The 17,873-nt window shown below is 36.7% G+C and overlaps 1 protein-coding gene and 1 long non-coding RNA gene across 4 annotated transcripts in view; one reads left to right on the top strand and one right to left on the bottom strand.

Moving 5' to 3' along the window:
* Window positions 1-5,834, top strand: part of phf2 (PHD finger protein 2) — a 22,952-nt gene extending 17,118 nt beyond the window's left edge. The window contains exons 18-22 of one of the 2 annotated variants that reach the window (XM_059538246.1): window positions 360-637; window positions 1,879-1,974; window positions 2,050-2,159; window positions 3,091-3,385; window positions 3,587-5,834. In XM_059538246.1, the coding sequence (XP_059394229.1) occupies window positions 360-637; window positions 1,879-1,974; window positions 2,050-2,159; window positions 3,091-3,385; window positions 3,587-3,675 (868 nt within the window). In that variant the 3' untranslated portion in view covers window positions 3,676-5,834. Of the gene's footprint in view, window positions 1-338; window positions 638-1,878; window positions 1,975-2,049; window positions 2,160-3,090; window positions 3,386-3,586 lie in introns of both variants that reach the window. The other variant, XM_059538245.1, reaches the window with a different exon arrangement.
* Window positions 1-17,873, bottom strand: part of LOC132126768 (uncharacterized) — a 20,048-nt gene extending 2,175 nt beyond the window's left edge. Inside the window, exons 1-2 of one of the 2 annotated variants that reach the window (XR_009427450.1) lie at window positions 17,580-17,873; window positions 7,752-7,903 (exon numbers count right to left, since the gene is read on the bottom strand). This is a non-coding gene — a long non-coding RNA (uncharacterized LOC132126768). The remainder of the gene's footprint in view (window positions 1-7,751; window positions 7,904-17,579) is intronic. The other variant, XR_009427451.1, reaches the window with a different exon arrangement.

Here is a 17,873-nt window from a genome sequence, read left to right as displayed (position 1 = left end):
AAAAAGTACAAATATAAATGGTATTATAATGTTATACTAAAATTTAAATAATGGGAAAAACCCTTAAGATGACATGTCGAAAGAAAAAACATCTTAAACAAGCAGAATAACATGAGTGGACTTTGAACGATTAATTGTTTGGGACAATTTGTCTGGGAAATCTGTCTGACTCATTAGTGGTGCAGAAATTACACACTTCACCTTTAAGTGTGCATCTCCAACCTCATTGCTTTCAATCACCCAACTCACTACCTAAAATTTCGAATCGCTTCTCATTGCCACTGACACTCAGAGTAATGTACGTGTGTGTTGTGTATTTCTCATTGATGGACTTACAGTCAGCCACCTGCATCCCCCAGCACACAGGAGGCCATCCAGGGCATGTTGTCCATGGCTAACCTGCAGTCATCAGACTCTTGTCTGCAAACGTCCTGGAGCAATAGCCAAGCAAAGAACAACTCGCACAGCAGCACAGCCAGCAAGAAACAGAGCAGCGTGGCCGGAGCAGGGGGTAACAGCAAGCGACCGGCCAAACGCTTGCCCAAGAAAACGCAAAAGAGCAGCAGCGTGGACAGTTTGGATATGTTCGATGATGACCAGGACCACCTGGAAGCTTGCTTTAAGGATTCTGATTACGGTAAGTTCTTCAAACTTATTATTTTACTGTGCTTACAGCGACAGTTCACACTAAGTTGACTTTTTCTTCTGAGGAACCCAAAAGATATCTCGAAAAAGTGTTTTTTTTGTCCATACAATTAAGTTGGAAGGTTTGGAATGGCATGAGTGTGAGTAAATGATCACATTTTGGTTTTTGGCTGAACTATCCCTTTAAGAACCCATTTGGAGAACAGATTGAAATTCTCTCATACCTTCTTCTTGGATAGCTTGTTTGCACTATTATCAAGACCAATTAGTTCCTCTGAGACAATTTGTCAAGGATGTTTCATGATGACTTGGAATTGCCCAGGTGCCCTTAGAGCAAAGCCAAACTGTAAATCTGCTCTATCAGTGTTCTGATTAGAGTTTGATTTTGACTTAAGGGTTCTCATTTACGGCAAAGTGACAGGCGTGTTTACTCTCAGCTAGAACTTTTCAATCCCCCCTTCTGAGTGGTCTCTTTTATAGCTTTTGTGAACCCATTCCAAGAACAGCAAGACCATTAGTAGCCTGTTAATAATCCATTAGCATGAGTTTTAAACTGTTGTTTTAAATGCTTTTTGATCTGATACCCTAATTAGTCATTACTAGCACGCACATTCCCGTTCGGACTCACACTAAGAGAGAGTTTTATCAAACACACAGGCATTCCTCCTTTCTGTAAACATTTTTTTTTCTTTGTCTTGATAATTTAATTGTTGGAAATTGCGTGTTCCTGAGTAGTTGAGTTCAAAGAAGCTAGGTGCATGCAGGCAGAGGCAGGGCAAGGAACAGCTGCCGTACATCTGTGTCACGCTAACATCCTGTCCAATGAGAAAATACTTAGCACTGTAGTTTATGGAGTGCAAACACAGGGTGCTTTCTCGTGCAAAGCTATATGTTTAAAACTAATGTGCTTCAACAGTACACATTCACATTGCTTTCTCTAGCGACTTTAAACCATACATATAGCATTTAAAAAAAAAGAGAAGACGTTCCAAAAGGAATGAAAATGGTGGCATCTTTAGAATTAGCGGTTAGAATTACCATGCATTTTCATTTATTTATTTTTGTTTGCTTAAAAATATAATATTGCTAAACTATTGAAGTATTGTTGTTATTATGATTATTTTAAATGTATAACTCTTATTACTCTATATTAATTGCCATGAATGTTTAGCCTTAGATTCTGATATGGCATTAAATGAAAAGGAAAGTTTTTGTTGTTTTTTGTTTTTCCAGTTTATCCATCTCTGGAATCTGAAGAGGACAGTCCCATTTTCAAATCGAGATCGAAAAAAAGGAAAAATACAGATGACACTCCATACAGTCCAACAGGTAGTGCAAAGTTTACAGTTTCAGGTGACTATAATGTGAATTGAATCACATGGGATTATATTCATATTGTTGCAGCACGAGTTGGGCCCACTGTACCACGACAGGAAAGACCTGCTCGGGAGGGGGCACGTGTGGCGTCCATAGAGACAGGATTGGCAGCTGCGGCAGCTAAATTGTCTCATCAGGTTAATGCATTTTATTATGTTTCTATTTTTAAATAAAGTAAATTCTAGGAATGCACAATTAATATAGCTAAAACTAAAATCGCTAAAAAAAAAAAAAAGATTTAATTAATTACATAAACATGTGCTGTGTTTCAAAGTGAATTGGATTCAAATTTGAAAATGAACAAAGATAGCTAGGATTAGCATTGCAATTTTACAGTTGTACTGTTAAATAAAATTATATTTTTTCTGAAATGCTAATTTTTTATATCACAGTGAAATATTAGAATAGTATTCTTTTGTATTTTAGTTAGTAATAATAGTAATATAATAATCAAAATAAAATCATATTAATATTCATATAATTTTATTAATATTATTTTGTACTAATGTTGATAGCCCCAAAATTTGGGCCTAATTCTGCAGCCTTACAACAAGCACAGCAAACCTAATCTACGGTAATTAAATCTGCTAGAGAAATTGCATTGGCATTTTTCCCCCAATCGTATAGCCCTAGTAAATACTGTGTAAAACAATTAATTTATTTAAAATTTTGTGGTTGTTGCATTTGGAATCATTGCATTGCACCATGCCATTCATTTACAGTTCAAATGCCTGAGACCACATGAACATTTTATCCTGGACATATAGTTTGTATAATTTTGATGTACAATGAAGAGATATTTAACATCTTGCACTGTTTATGGTCACAAATTTGTGGAATTGACCATGTTAACTCCTTTGTGTCTTAAAGCACATGACAAGCTTGTGAAGAACATGATATTCAGGTTTTACACACACTTGTGGAGTTCATGCAGCTCGAGTGTCATTACAGTAAAAGAGATGAATACCAAGAAGTTCTGAATCCTTTCTAATAGCTTCCATTTTTTTAATGGAAACATCTATAAGACTGATTTTGCTAAATGGCCCTATTAACTAGTTCTTGCTACAGGAGGAGCAGAAGATCAAGAAGAAGAAAAAGAGCACCAAAAAGAAGCCCGTGGCTGTAGAGGAGCCTCACAAACTCTCTCAGGACAGCAGCTCTCCAGAACCCACCCCGGACTCTGAGACCAACCTGGGCGACCATGAGTACAGCACTGGAACGAGCAAGACCGCCGGCAGCTCGCAACCCATGGCCCCCGGAGTCTTCCTCAGCCAGAGACGGCCTTCATCATCATTGTCATCTCAGAACACCTCATCTGTCCCGCCGGCAAAAGTTGAACGTGGGAACTCGACTGACGCCAAAGGTGATTTTGGTCAAAACATAAATAAGATCTTCTGTGATGAGTATTGATTCATGTTTAAAGGTTTGTTTATGCTGCACTGGCAATTTTGGGATCTTTATTAATTTATTGACACAGCTGTGGCTTTATAATGTATTGCCGTGATCACAGAGTGGCAAAGTTGTTGTTGCATATGCTAACCATTTTGCTTCGTCTCGCCCACAGCCAAGCGGCTAAAGAAAGGAATGGCAACGGCCAAACAGAGACTTGGAAAAATCTTAAAGATTCATCGTAACGGCAAGCTTCTGCTGTAACACGGACAGTGGATGACTCAGACTTTCTCCTGATGTTTATGGACCCGTGGACTGATCCCTCCCTCCCTCGACAAGCCGGGATGAGAGCATAAGGACTAAAACGGACAGGAATGTGAACAGGATCCCACAAGTTTTCAATTTCTAAGGAGAACATAGCTCAGATAGGTTTTTGCCTCTTCTTTTACTTTATAACTTTCGGATATTAAAAATGTACAGAATACCTGCTATTAATATTTTGTAAGAAGAATTGGTCTTGTTTTACTACGGCTATCAGTTTATCAGGGGTTGCTAATATATTATAAGATACAGTACATAGCAGTCATTCCAAGATAAAGAAAGTATCCCTTGCATGTATTCCAGTTGCATGCATTGTTTTGATGAGGGGAAAGGGTTGTGGTGGAAGGTTGACAAACAAGAAATTAATTTTTGCTTTTTGGATGTGGCTTATCATCTTTTTTATTTTTTAACAAGTATTACTGAAGACATGACATTTTCTCAGTAAATGGTGGCTGATTTTAATATCCCCCATTTGGAATTTACTTTCTTTAATCGTTAAGCAAAAAAGCATTTTTATACGCATTACCTACACAGGACAACTGAAAAAGTACTTTTCTGTTTGCTAAGCACTATCGCAGATAATATTTATTGACTTAATATAATTGTACATGTCATAGGTAGTTTAAATCCCTGAGGCACTTACAGAACTTCAGTGAAGCACAAATATGAACTCATATTTTTAGTAACACTGTATATCTTCACAGCTATTATAAAACGACAGCTTTTTTTCTACAAATATAGGAAAAAAATATGTTTTTGTGTTTTTGTTAAACATGCATATCGATAACAAACCATATTTTTGAAACCTTATTTTCCCCCGTTGGTTAGGCAAATCAGCGTATCCCATGGAATAAAATAAATTGTTAGCACGTCTTTTAAAATGTTATTTATGTATTTCTGTTGTTTTTAGACATTGGATACTACAGTCAGGATTTATGTCATACTGGAATTTTTTTTTTGACAACGTAGCTCTTATTACAGTTACAGAACACTCGCCAAAAACAACGTAACACTACATGAATGAGATCTCTAGCTCTGATGATAAGCCTCATCCATGACATTTCACTACATGGGGATACTTTCTCTTCTGTTTGTTTCACAGGCAGCACCAATTACCCCAGAATAAAATATGCATTTATATTGCTTCACATGTATGTAGAATGTAGCCTGTATATAGCTTTTTAAATGACTACTTTTTGTATCCTTTTTTCCTTAATACTTCATTATACATTTTTACTAGTTTTTGCTAATTACAGACAAATATATAAAAAAAGATATAGAAATAGTCATTATAAACAAATTTTTTGTTAGATACACAATAGCTGAATTTTTTTCTAACCATGGTTTTGTTTTCATTTCATTCTGTTACATAAGACAAAAGGTGTTGCCTGGAGAACAAAATAAACAGTGTAACATTTATTCTCATATGGCCTTACATGCAGAAAACCATGTGTATTATGATTCATTTATTATGGGGGAGAAGAAAAAAAAAATCAACAAAGCTTCTACGACCAGCCTGACATTTGAGCTAAAATACCCCTGATGGATTTTAAAGTTATTTTACTAGCACCTTGTGAAGTGTTTTCTGTGTCAGTGATGTAATTTATTAATGTTTGTAGCCTTTTATACTTGTATAATTCTTAAGAGGTTTTGTTTTACATTTTTATCAGTTTGTGAGCCCATTAGGACACTTTTATCATTAACACTTTTATCATTACAGCAATAGTTCCTTTTTTCATCTTAGCAAAACTGTCTTTATTGTTTTTATCAAATCAAGTGCAACTGCTCATCAAAACAAAATGTCACATTGCTATTGTTATTATTATCAAGCAGCTATTTTCATCATGCCATGAGTTTTATTTTGGTAATAGAGTATGTACATTCTTAACCAGGTTTACTGTGCTCATACATGGCGGTGTTTTAGTTACCGATGTAAATCTTGTATCCACCTTTCCGATTCGAAACTCAGAATCTTTGTCATTTGAACTATTTCAGGTTTTTAATTTGTACAAAATGTGTGTTGCTTTGTTGTGGTTTATTTTTATATGTTCAAACAATTTAATGCATCCACTGTTTCATGGCAGTGAATGATACATTTGTTAGTAGTGCACTCTGTATTTTTTGACTTGTTTTCCCGACTGCGTTTTAAATGATCATATATCTATGTCATGTGTTTCCACAAATGTCTTTCTTTCTTGCTGTTTATTTGTAACCATTTTTATAAGGCTTCATTGTCCCATGCAAAATTTGTTTTTCTAAATGCGACGAGTCGCTCATTATGTATTTAAGTCTGTTCCCATTCCATAACGGCACGCGAAAGTCTGTTTTGGTAACATGTTCTTCCACCATTCATATGGAATGGCAAGGCTCCACATGTTCTCTGGAACATGCTGTGGTAATTACTTTTAAATGGGCTCATGCTACTGTACCATTCAGGTCTGATGCCCTGGAGAAACCCTCGACTCGCACACAGTCCCCCCATTTAGAACCACATTGTCCACTGGGAGCTAAGCTGCACTTTTTGTGTTCACTTGTTCATTAATACACAGCTAAAGCCAAAACACCAGCGAGTCCAGCCGTGGCTCCGGCCAAATCATTAACATGAAGCAAGCCAAGGTCAACACTGTTAATACTCCATTCGTGTTGCCGGACTCTGTCGTGTAGTTCTAATATATTTATTTGAAACACAGTGCATATGTAAGAGGACGTGTGTAGAATAATATTGCACTCATGATGTCTTTTGCTCTTTTTGTAAATTGTCTATCTGTTTTTTTTTTTTTTTTAATTTCCTAGTGGCTTCCAATTGTTCACGTTTTCAACAGTTCTCGTCTTGCCCTGATTTACAAGGATTGAACATGCAGAGAGCCACCAGGTGGAGATAGACGTCCCGGAAAATCTGTCCGTTTCAGAAAGGGTTTGCAGGTACATCTGCTCGACTTCTGACATCAGTTAGGATTTTTACAGATCAAAATAAATGTAATTTCTGTGAGTTTATGCTCCAGAATGTGCAGTACGATAATTGCTGTATAAACAAAAGACAGGTTTGTCATTGATGGGTCTTTTTGGATCTCATTTGGAGAGGAAATACAGAAAAATGTTAGCCTAGTTCAAAAACAATTGTCCATAAGCAAACAATTACTGTAAAAATGTGGCATCAACCAATTTCAAATTTTTTATGTTTACTTTTTCCTTTATTTCTTTCCTTTGGTCTTCAACGTTACACATGAACCCACATAAATCTTAACGGCGTGACATACATTTCAAATAATTTAGGATAAAACCATATTTGAGTAGGTATTTGTTATTGCTGGAGTACGTGGCAGGGTTCCACTCTCAACATGAGAATGCATTTTTGTCATCGACATCTGCCACATATCACACGCAGCGCAGAAAAACGCCACAGCTCATTGCTTCACGGTAAACCAAACCCCCCAGCAAAGTAGCACCCATGTCCCCCCTAAGTACTTTGTAGCGTATTAATGATGTTTATCTCAGAGGAATTGCAGAAGAGGCCCGTATATCAGGCCTAACTTGTTCCTGCCACCAGTTTGTTTGTCTGTGCACAGCAGTGTTTAGCAAACATTGTTTTAGCAGTTAGTTAACATCAGAAAAAGCAGTGCCATTTCAGAAAGATTTAGTATGACTGATTTGGAAGAAGACGGGTGGTTACGCTCTTTAATTTAATATAATATGAAAAAAATAACTGAATTTATATAAAATAGAACATTAACAGCGAACCCTTACATTTTCATTCATGGGTTCTGTGGTCAAATATCTTTATACTGTTGATATCAATACTGTTTAAACCGATTAATAAATAAGCAGTGATTTATTTACAATGTATTTCAATAAATCTTAAAACAGTGACAGTCAAAAGTTTGGACGAACATACTTGTTCATTTTTTTAGTTGTTTTTTATGTTTTTTTTTTTTTTTCATCAAATTGTGAAACTTTGCAAAGATTACAGAATCTATGCAAAGTCCTGTTAGATTTGCAAATTTGAAGAAGACAATACTTACATTTAAAATGTATTCTTCATCCTCAGAGACATCTGTCCGATGTCCTCAGAGTGTGTTATTGTTCAGCTTGTGGACAGCAGATGGCTTAAGTAATGCAGGACGTTCCCCTCGCCAAAAAAATCCCAGAGAAATAACTCGAACAGGCATGTTGACTGCATTGAGAAGAAGAAACCAATTTAAGAAAGAAAGAATTTAAATCTATTACTTTGTCAGTTAATATTGTAATGATTCTGATGAAACAGTACAGGTAATCAAATAATTATTTGATGTCAATTTGATATATTATTATTTGATGCTATTTATATGATGCTCTGTGCTTATTTAGGTACAAAACTCTTAACCCTTAGGAGTCAGTCTTTTTGTCCTATTATTTTATATAGCATTTTCCCTTTCTGTACCTGTTTTAGAGCACTGTCACTGGACTTGAAATCATTTCTGAGTCTGTTAGGAATTAATTATAAGTGCCTTTAAGGAGGGCAAGTGGTTTCATAATTGTAGTATCAGGGGATTCCAGGTGGAATCTGCTGAGTGTCATATTTGAGCTTATCTCATGGCGATCATATGCGGCGTAGTGGTCACAGATGTGACCAGCCGCCTGCCTCTCACTATGATTTCAGTAAAAGCCCTGCAGTCTTATTAACAAGCCCCCAGTGGTTCAGTGAAACGTGCCATGCAGAAGATGCTTTAATTGCATTGGAATGTTTGAGTAATTCATGTCTTTGTGTGGCCTAACAGTGATGCAGGCACTGCTGTGGATTATTGGTGGTCTTCAGCCTCAGTTACATTCCTCATGGTTCAAGAAGATTGTACAGAGGGGAGCAAGATCCCATTGATGCCCCTGAAGAAATCCTTTAGGGACTTTTTGTTCTATGTGAATGTCTTACCATTCATTAATTAAAAAAAAAGAGATTAATACTTACATTCAGCAAGGATGCATTAAATTGATCAAAAGTGACAGGAAAGACATTTATAATGTTAAGGAAGATTTTAATATGTCTGCTCAGACCCTGAGGTGACACTAAGCACTTTTCCACATCAAAGCCGGTTTTTACAAATATGAGCGTTGCCATGGATTAAAGCGTACACACACTCTAAGATCAAATCTGAGCATCAGCTCCAATAAATTGTTACAATTATACACTTTGTGTATATACAGACAGATATTTTTCACATAGCTATGAAAAGTGTTAAACATGGACGCGCCTGCGGTTGCCATGCTGTATTAAAGCTTTAATCAGGATAAAACCGTATATTAAAAGTTAACATAAGCAGTGGCATTTACAAATAACAGCATATCTAAAAGTATGAGACAACATAAAACAAAATCATACAATTAAGAGCCGAGCTTTCACAGGTTCTGTGCGATCCTCTTTACTAATTTCCTCTGCATCTCATTCGGGCTCAAACTGATAAGCAATATTGACGACGCCAATGTTTACAATACATCTGAAGCAGGGCGAGACATTTGGACACACACTAGGTAGTTTAACAAATCTGGATGTCTTCAGAAAATCTTAAATGGTATTTTCTTTTCATTTAGCCTCTGTACAATGCATATTAACGTTGAGTTCATAAGGGAGATGCTGCTTTAATTACAGTGGCAACCGAGGAAACAGTATATTGATGCTGCTCCATAAGTGCCACCTGCTGTCAGGAAGTGAATTTGCATTCTCATTCAGCTTGTCTGGTGTTTGTTTTGTGTAGAGATGTTTCATTTAGTATAGTTTCACAAAACTAAAGTCAAACCATTCTATTTTTGCTTTGAATTTCAAAATTATACAATCTAATTTAGATTGAAAACTGCTCATGCTGCATGTGCGCAGGATCTTTTTTTTGGATTGTGATTAAAATGCAGTAGTTGCCTCTAATTTTAAATGGAAACAGCACAGGTATGGCCTTAGTTTGTTTATATGAAGTGATTTTTTATTTATAATTTGGGGTTTGTTTTAAAATTTTAATTAAGTTTAGTTATGTGACATATATTTCAATTTCACACAGAAATGTGCAGCACTTTGTCTGAGCTATAATAAAAGAACACATTTTTATTTAGAATTTGTCTTAAATGTGATTTTGTTGAAAGAAAATGTGAGAAAATTGTATCATAAAACAGTATCATAAATCATATTGAGTGAATAGTTATATCCCTTCGAGCAAAAAATCAGCATATTAGAATGATTTCTAAGGATTATGTGATACAAAAAATGTGTAAATTGTCACCTTTATTTTATTTATTTATATAGCGCTTTAAACAAAATCCATTGCGTCAAAGCAACTGAACAACATTCATTAGGAAAACAGTGTCAATAATGCAAAAATGATAGTTAAAGGCAGTTTATCATTGGATTCAGTTATGTCATCTCTGTTCAGTTAAATAGTGTCTGTGCATTTATTTGCAATCAAGTCAACGATATCGCTGTAGATGAAGTGTCCCCAACTAAGCAAGCCAGAGGCGACAGCGGCAAGGAACCGAAACTCCATCGGTGACAGAATGGAGAAAAAAACCTTGGGAGAAACCAGGCTCAGTTGGGGGGCCAGTTCTCCTCTGACCAGACGAAACCAGTAGTTCAATTCCAGGCTGCAGCAAAGTCAGATTGTGCAGAAGAATCATCTGTTTCCTGTGGTCTTGTCCTGGTGCTCCTCTGAGACAAGGTCTTTACAGGGGATCTGTATCTGGGGCTCTAGTTGTCCTGGTCTCCACTGTCTTTCAGGGATGTAGAGGTCCTTTCTAGGTGCTGATCCAGCATCTGGTCTGGATACGTACTGGATCCGGGTGACTGCAGTGACCCTCTGATCTGGACACAGACTGGATCTGGTGGCCACGGTGACCTCGGAACAAGAGAGAAACAGACAAATAGTAGCGTAGATGCCATTCTTCTAATGATGTAGCAAGTACATAGGTTGTTATGGGAAGTGTTTCCGGTTCCGGTTTACCTAATTAATGCAGCCTAAAAATCCTTTAACGGATTTGGATAATAAAAGCATATTAGTATGTTATGTGTATGCCACGTTAAAGAGATGGGTCTTTAATCTAGATTTAAACTGCAAGAGTGTGTCTGCCTCCCGAACAATGTTAGGTAGGTTATTCCAGAGTTTGGGCGCCAAATAGGAAAAGGATCTGCCGCCTGCAGTTGATTTTGATATTCTAGGTATTATCAAATTGCCTGAGTTTTGAGAACGTAGCGGACATAGAGGATTATAATGTAAAAGGAGCTCATTCAAATACTGAGGTGCTAAACCATTCAGGGCTTTATAAGTAATAAGCAATATTTTAAAATCTATGCGATGCTTGAAAGGGAGCCAGTGCAGTGTTGACAGGACCGGGCTAATATGGTCATACTTCCTGGTTCTAGTAAGAACTCTTGCTGCTGCATTTTGGACTAGCTGTAGTTTGTTTACTAAGCGTGCAGAACAACCACCCAATAAAGCATTACAATAATCTAACCTTGAGGTCATAAATGCATGGATTAACATTTCTGCATTTGACATCGAGAGCATAGGCCGTAATTTAGATATATTTTTGAGATGGAAAAATGCAGTTTTACAAATGCTAGAAACGTGGCTTTCTAAGGAAAGATTGCGATCAAGTAGCACACCTAGGTTCCTAACTGATGACGAAGAATTGACAGAGCAACCATCAAGTCTTAGACAGTGTTCTAGGTTATTACAAGCAGAGTTTTTAGGTCCTATAATTAACACCTCTGTTTTTTCAGAATTTAGCACTAAGAAATTACTCGTCATCCAGTTTTTTATATCGACTATGCAATCCATTAGTTTTTCAAATTGGTGTGTTTCACCGGGCTGCGAAGAAATATAGAGCTGAGTATCATCAGCATAACAGTGAAAGCTAACACCATGTTTCCTTTCAGCTGTGCCATCTCAGGAATAAGTTATATTTTTAAATATTTATATTAAATTGCAATATGTTTCACAATGTTGCCGTTTAATAATGCTACCTTCATGACCATGTTAGCATTAAAAAAAAAAAAAAACCTTTTGAACTACATATGTGTGTGTGTGTGTGTGTGTGTGTGATTATATGTGTGTTTTTTTAGGTCACGATTCAACTGCAACTTTTATGAAATACATAAAGGTATTCCTTGCTCTGTCTCTGTATCCAACAAGTGACTAAGAAACTTTGGCTTGAAAAAGGTTAAAGACCCTTGCTGTACAATAACCACTGATGACACAAAACTAAATGAGCTGACATACTGAGATGTTTTAAAGCTGTTGGACTAGCTATGAGCTCATAAGTGTGGGTACCAGAACTGATTAAATAAGTGGGTCACACAGAGTGGAATATTCCACCTGCAAAAGATACTTGAAAAGAAAATGGAAAATGTTGCAGACTTTGTGCCAGAACTTTATGAATGGGCATATCTACGCCTCCATTAGCCAATAAGCTTTTCCCATCAGGTCTTTAAACTCTCTGTGACCCCCATTCACATGAGCGGTTGTGAAGTGTTTCACACTGTAGTGTGATCAAATCCTTGTGACGTGAATAAACATCTATAATCGCAACCTTTCAGTTCGGCATAAACAGAGAAGCCCAGCGCCAGATGCAACAAATTTAGGGTTGAGGCTTGCAAATACAAACATCTGGTCTTTTACCATACATATGAAACCAGCCATTTTCTATGTAAGCAACCCCAATGACCATAAGGAAACACTTGGGCTGTAACTTAAGAGTAGAGTCAGCATCCCCAAATAACAACGGTTTGACCCTTGAGTTAATTTAAAGAGCTAGTATTAAGTGGATCGTACATTTTCACTTATCAAAAAAGTCCATAGCATCATATTTATATTTTCGACGCAATGATGATACTTCACAGTCTGTCCCAAGATGTAATAAAACGCATATTCTGCTTATCTACATCATAATCATACATGAAATTAAAACTGTAATCCCATTCTGCCCCCGCAAAAAAAAAAAAAAATGTGCAAGGATTGCGTTCAGCTGGTGCTGGGAGTTTCCCCAAATACAATTACTCTGTTTACATGCAGTAGTATAAAGACGGAAATTGCTTTTGAAAGTGTTTTCCAAGGACACGGTTTTCTACTCATGTGAACAAAATTTTTTAGATGAAACTGAGCACCACTCCATGCATTGCCAAGTAAGATGGCCTGCTTTAAGACAAACTTTAGCAAATGCTCACATAATCCAGCTGAACAGAGAGCTTCTATGACAGCCCTCACTGTCAGAAGCCACAAAGGCTGAGCACCCTCCTTAACTCTGAAGTGCAAGAGTGCTTTGAGCGCAAGGCAAATAAACAAACGTGTCCTATAATCTTCCATAATATTTGACATTCCCTCCACCACCTACTGTATACCAACTATAGGTCTTAAAAGAGAACGAATATGAATCTTCATAGTACCACACACCAATGGTGGTCTACAGTCTTTCATTATCCGTTATTTAGGTGATGCCGATTCAGATGCACTTTTTTTAAATTGGCCCCGCTCTCCACAAAGTTGGTTTATTATTTAGTGGACAGAGACTCAACTCTCTCAGGGCAGACAGTTAATAAGAGGAGATTGGCTTTCTGCTGAGTGTGTAACAGATATCTGAAATCATTAGGGTACTCTTTCTGCCATGTGCCACCCCTTGGTTCTCTGCCCTCTGAACCCTGAAGGTCAAACGGCTGTGAGCTCTGTGACCCCCAGCATTTCCTTCGAATATTAAGAGGCTTGTTTAAGTCATCAAACAGGCCTGATATAGACCATGGCCTCATTTGAAAAAAGCCCAATCAGTGCAAACAGCTCCAGAGTTCAGCGCTCTGGCCTCAGAACGGCCGAGGCTTTCACGTGTCTCATTGAGAGGCATAATGATAACACAGAGCGGAAGTGTGGGGCATTTTAGGGAGAAATTATGTGGTCTCATGCCCGCCGGCTGTAATGCCTCAGTTAAATTTGGTGAAGTTGCACTTTCAGGCTATGGGAGAATGAATCGAGTTCGTTTACGTTACAGGAATAAATGTGGCACGGTCATATTAAAGCTTTTCCAAGCTGATGTGAGGCAGACCACTACAACTGACAGGGATTATTCTTTGCTCAATTTTGGTCAGTTTAAAGTGAAGTGTTTAAAAGGGAGCATTTCAGCCTGCTTACCACAAGTATGCAGCATATCTAAATAATTATCAGAGCTCTGACAGGCGTTCTGTTTCAGATGAGTTTTGAAGTTCTTACAAGAAGACAGGCATCTGTTTTAGAGGAATTTGATTCTGAGAGATCTGATTTTTATTTATCAGTGGTATTTTACTGCAATTGCACTAATGCTGGATGACAACAACAACAACAACAAAAAAGCCTCAAAAGTTATTAATATAAAACAGAAATGTTGCTAATCTGAACAACCAAGGTCTGTGTGTGTTGCATATCTGATTTTGCAGCTAATAGTGAACCCTTGCCCAGGTCAGATCTCAATTAACAACCAAAAGGGTGTATGGAAAAAATCACTCATGTCACATTCTCCACCTTTGAGCACGCACGCAGCACATGCAAGGTGTTCATTTTCCAAACTCTCTTGCCTGACCTTTGGCTTTCTGAAGTGTAAATAATTGCGGAGTTTTTTCTTTAAACAAAATTGAGATTTAGCGGAAACAGCAGCTGGTTTAGCATCTTGTGTCTGGTTCGAGTGCTTTCACAAAGTAACACAAAGCCAACATTACACATCTTATTCGTTACAGATTTTACATTCAATAGAGGCAATATCCAGAGAGACTTAAAATGTATTTGAACTGCTTGATTAGATTTGATAGAACAATTTACTTATCATCATATTTAAATGTTTGTGCAATATATATATATATATATATATATATATATTGCACAAACATTTAAATATGATGATAAGTAAATTGTTTTATATATATATATATATATATATATATATATATATATATATATATATATATATATATATATATATATATATTAGTGGTGGGCATAGATTAATTTTTTAATCTAGATTAATCTCACTATGATCTTGAAATTAAATGGCTCATTCGAATCCTGCCGAAGGCATTCAGAATATGTGTGTTACCCAAATAAAATTGACAAACAGTAAGTCTTTGAGAAGGGGTTTATCAAGCCAGGTGTTGCATTAGAAAAGGGGCTCATCTCCTGTTTCCAAAATGCATCACAAAGTGCTTGAAAAAGCTGTAAACTAATTCCACATTGCACAAGGTGCAAACAACCTTAGGCCTGTTTCACACATACTCCGTCTGCAGTGTGTATGCATTGCATATTTTTTTACGCACCCATGTTAACATATTCCAGTTGCGTTTCGGGAGTGTTGCGTCTGCAGCAGTGCAGCGATCGTTTACGTACCGAGTAGCGAACTGCAAATGCTTCCTGTGTGAAAGCACATCGAGTCCGTGCTGCACCACATACGTAACGCACACGGACTGCATTGGCACTGCAGACGGAGTATGTGTGAAACAGGCGTGAGCAGGGCCGTAGCTGGGGTCAGCGGGGCCCCGGTGAAGGTTGTACCTGTGGGCCCTGTTTGAAATTGTTTAATTTGTATGTTCGTTTATTTTTATTTATTTGTGCTATTTACACAATGTTTTTTTCAAATTTGTAGGTGTCAAGGTACAGAAACCAAATAATTAAATGTAAAATAGCACTGGATAGTCTTCAATGTAAAAATGAAATATACAATCAAACATACATTTACCGTATTTTCCGGACTATAAGTCGCACCTGAGTATAAGTCGCATCAGTCCAAAAATACGTCATGATGAGGAAAAAAACATATATAAGTTGCACTGGACTATAAGTCGCATTTATTTAGAACCAAGAGAAAACATTACCGTCTACAGCCGCGAGAGGGCGCGCTGAGATGTCTTCAGTGTAGACTACAGGAGCACTGAGCAGCATAGAGCGCCCTCTCGCGGCTGTAGACGGTAATGTTTTCTCTTGGTTCATTTCTCCTGGTTCATGTCAAATTAATTTTGATAAATAAGTCGCACCTGACTATAAGTCGCAGCACCAGCCAAACTATGAAAAAAAGTGCGACTTGTAGTCCGGAAAATACGGTATTCAGACACTTTCAACATTTCTCACATTATTACAGTTTTGCTATATATATATCAAAAATTATATCTGGTGTCTGGATAATTTTTGGTTTGACTGTTAAAACTACAAAGTAATTCAGTCAAGAGCAGTGAGTGATTTTCATTTTCATTTTCTTGCATTAACATTACAGCAGCCAGTAGCTAAATTAGGCGCAGTCACTTTAAGAGACGATGAACGCATCCAATATAATACACATCCCATTTTTTTCCTCAACTGTTTACTTTCACTTAAGAAATAACTGACAGTTTTTTCGAGCATTTCCAAGGTGGATATTTTGACATATTTTGTATGTATTTGTCGGCACGAGCAAAAATAAAAAAAATCGATGTTCAAGTGTTTTGAGACGCCTTTCTCTGCGTGAGCCTGAACACCAGAACACCGTGGTACTAAATTGGGCTCTTTTACATCTTTTTGTTTGTTCAAACTGCGATTTGTTTTTGTTCGTTCAGGTGCAGGAGGGACTTCGAGGAGAACTTCGCAGAAGAGAGCTCGGTTCAGTGTCGCTGTCCGTGATACGCGGCTCTCGATCTCTCTCGTGCGCACCGAACACAGCGCGCGAGTAACAAGCTACTCTGTTCAGCTTTTCCGTGTCTTGTGTTTGGATGCTTTAATGTTTAAATCGACAAGCGGTAAGGCTTAAAAACACGTGAAAAAGATAAGCTTTCGTGACGATGTGCAGCAGTGGCATATATGTATATACATATATATATATGTATATATATGTATATATATATGTATGTATATATATATATATATATATATATATATGTATATATATATATATGTATACGTATATATATATATATATATGTATATATATATATATATATATATGTATATATATGTATGTATATATGTATATATATGTATGTATATATATATATATATATATATATATATATATATATATATATATATATATATATATATATATATATATATATTATTTATTTATATATATATATTAAAAAAGGTGCTTTTAAATGGCTGATTCTGTGGTGAGAATAATATGTCACCAGTCCAGTACACTGTAATTCAACCATGTTTAGATAAACACTTGGTAAATTAAGCTGATATGGGGATATGACATCTAAATTTGAATAAAATCTAAATAAAATTTGTATGTGAATTATGATCTGGTCATGTTTACGGATGTTAAATGGCTGTATGAGAAGGTTATCTTGTTTAAAAGGATATCTCATCTAATAACAATTTATAAGAGTAGCTATGTTGTATGTATTTTTGCATTTATTTTTAGCTGCATTAGATTTTTTTTTTTTTTTTTAATAATGTGTGCCATGTATACTATACTGAAAAATAATAAAACTAGTTGAGGTAATGGAGGATGGACTAAATGAACAAATACATTTGATTACCACATGCACAAGTGTTTCTGTTACAACCGAATTTTGTAATGAGGTAACGTTAGAGTGTAACAACAGCATTCTTTTACAATCATTTACATAGTTTATGTAGGCTAAGTAACACATATCTAAACGACTATTTAATAAGACAAATATAGAATTATTAAAAGTTTTGAAAATCTGAAACATAAAACGTAAGAAAACACGTAAACACATCAATGTGTCTTAATTTAATACATCACCCTGAGGCGAAATCACTTTCTAATACTTCAATATGATGTCGTCAGCATTATTTATTTATGTATTTATTTCAGTAAAGTATTCGGCTCTATTAAACTGGATACAAATCCATTCTGTTTTGCAGTGTAAATATCATTTCAACGCTTACCCCGCATCCTTAGTGACAGGCTGCACTTGACTCGGCTCATCCCACCCACACGCGCTCTATCTGCCGCTTTAATCAGGAAAACATCCGCGGGCGTTTGTGCAGCGGAAATGGACCGTGACAGCTGATGGCGGGAAAATGGATAAGGGCGCATCGTCACCAATTGATGCTATCGCGCTGAGCGTGAAGGGCTGAGCCGCTAAGCTAATTACCGTCTGCGGTGGACAAACACTGAATGACAACAACACCTGTAGGAACACCGCGGAACATCTGCCCTCTAGTGCCCAGAAAATAAGA

The sequence above is a fragment of the Carassius carassius genome, chromosome 44, assembly GCF_963082965.1.
Source record: "Carassius carassius chromosome 44, fCarCar2.1, whole genome shotgun sequence".
NCBI classification, from domain to species: Eukaryota; Metazoa; Chordata; class Actinopteri; order Cypriniformes; family Cyprinidae; genus Carassius; species Carassius carassius.
This window is presented reverse-complemented; position numbering and strand designations above follow the sequence as displayed.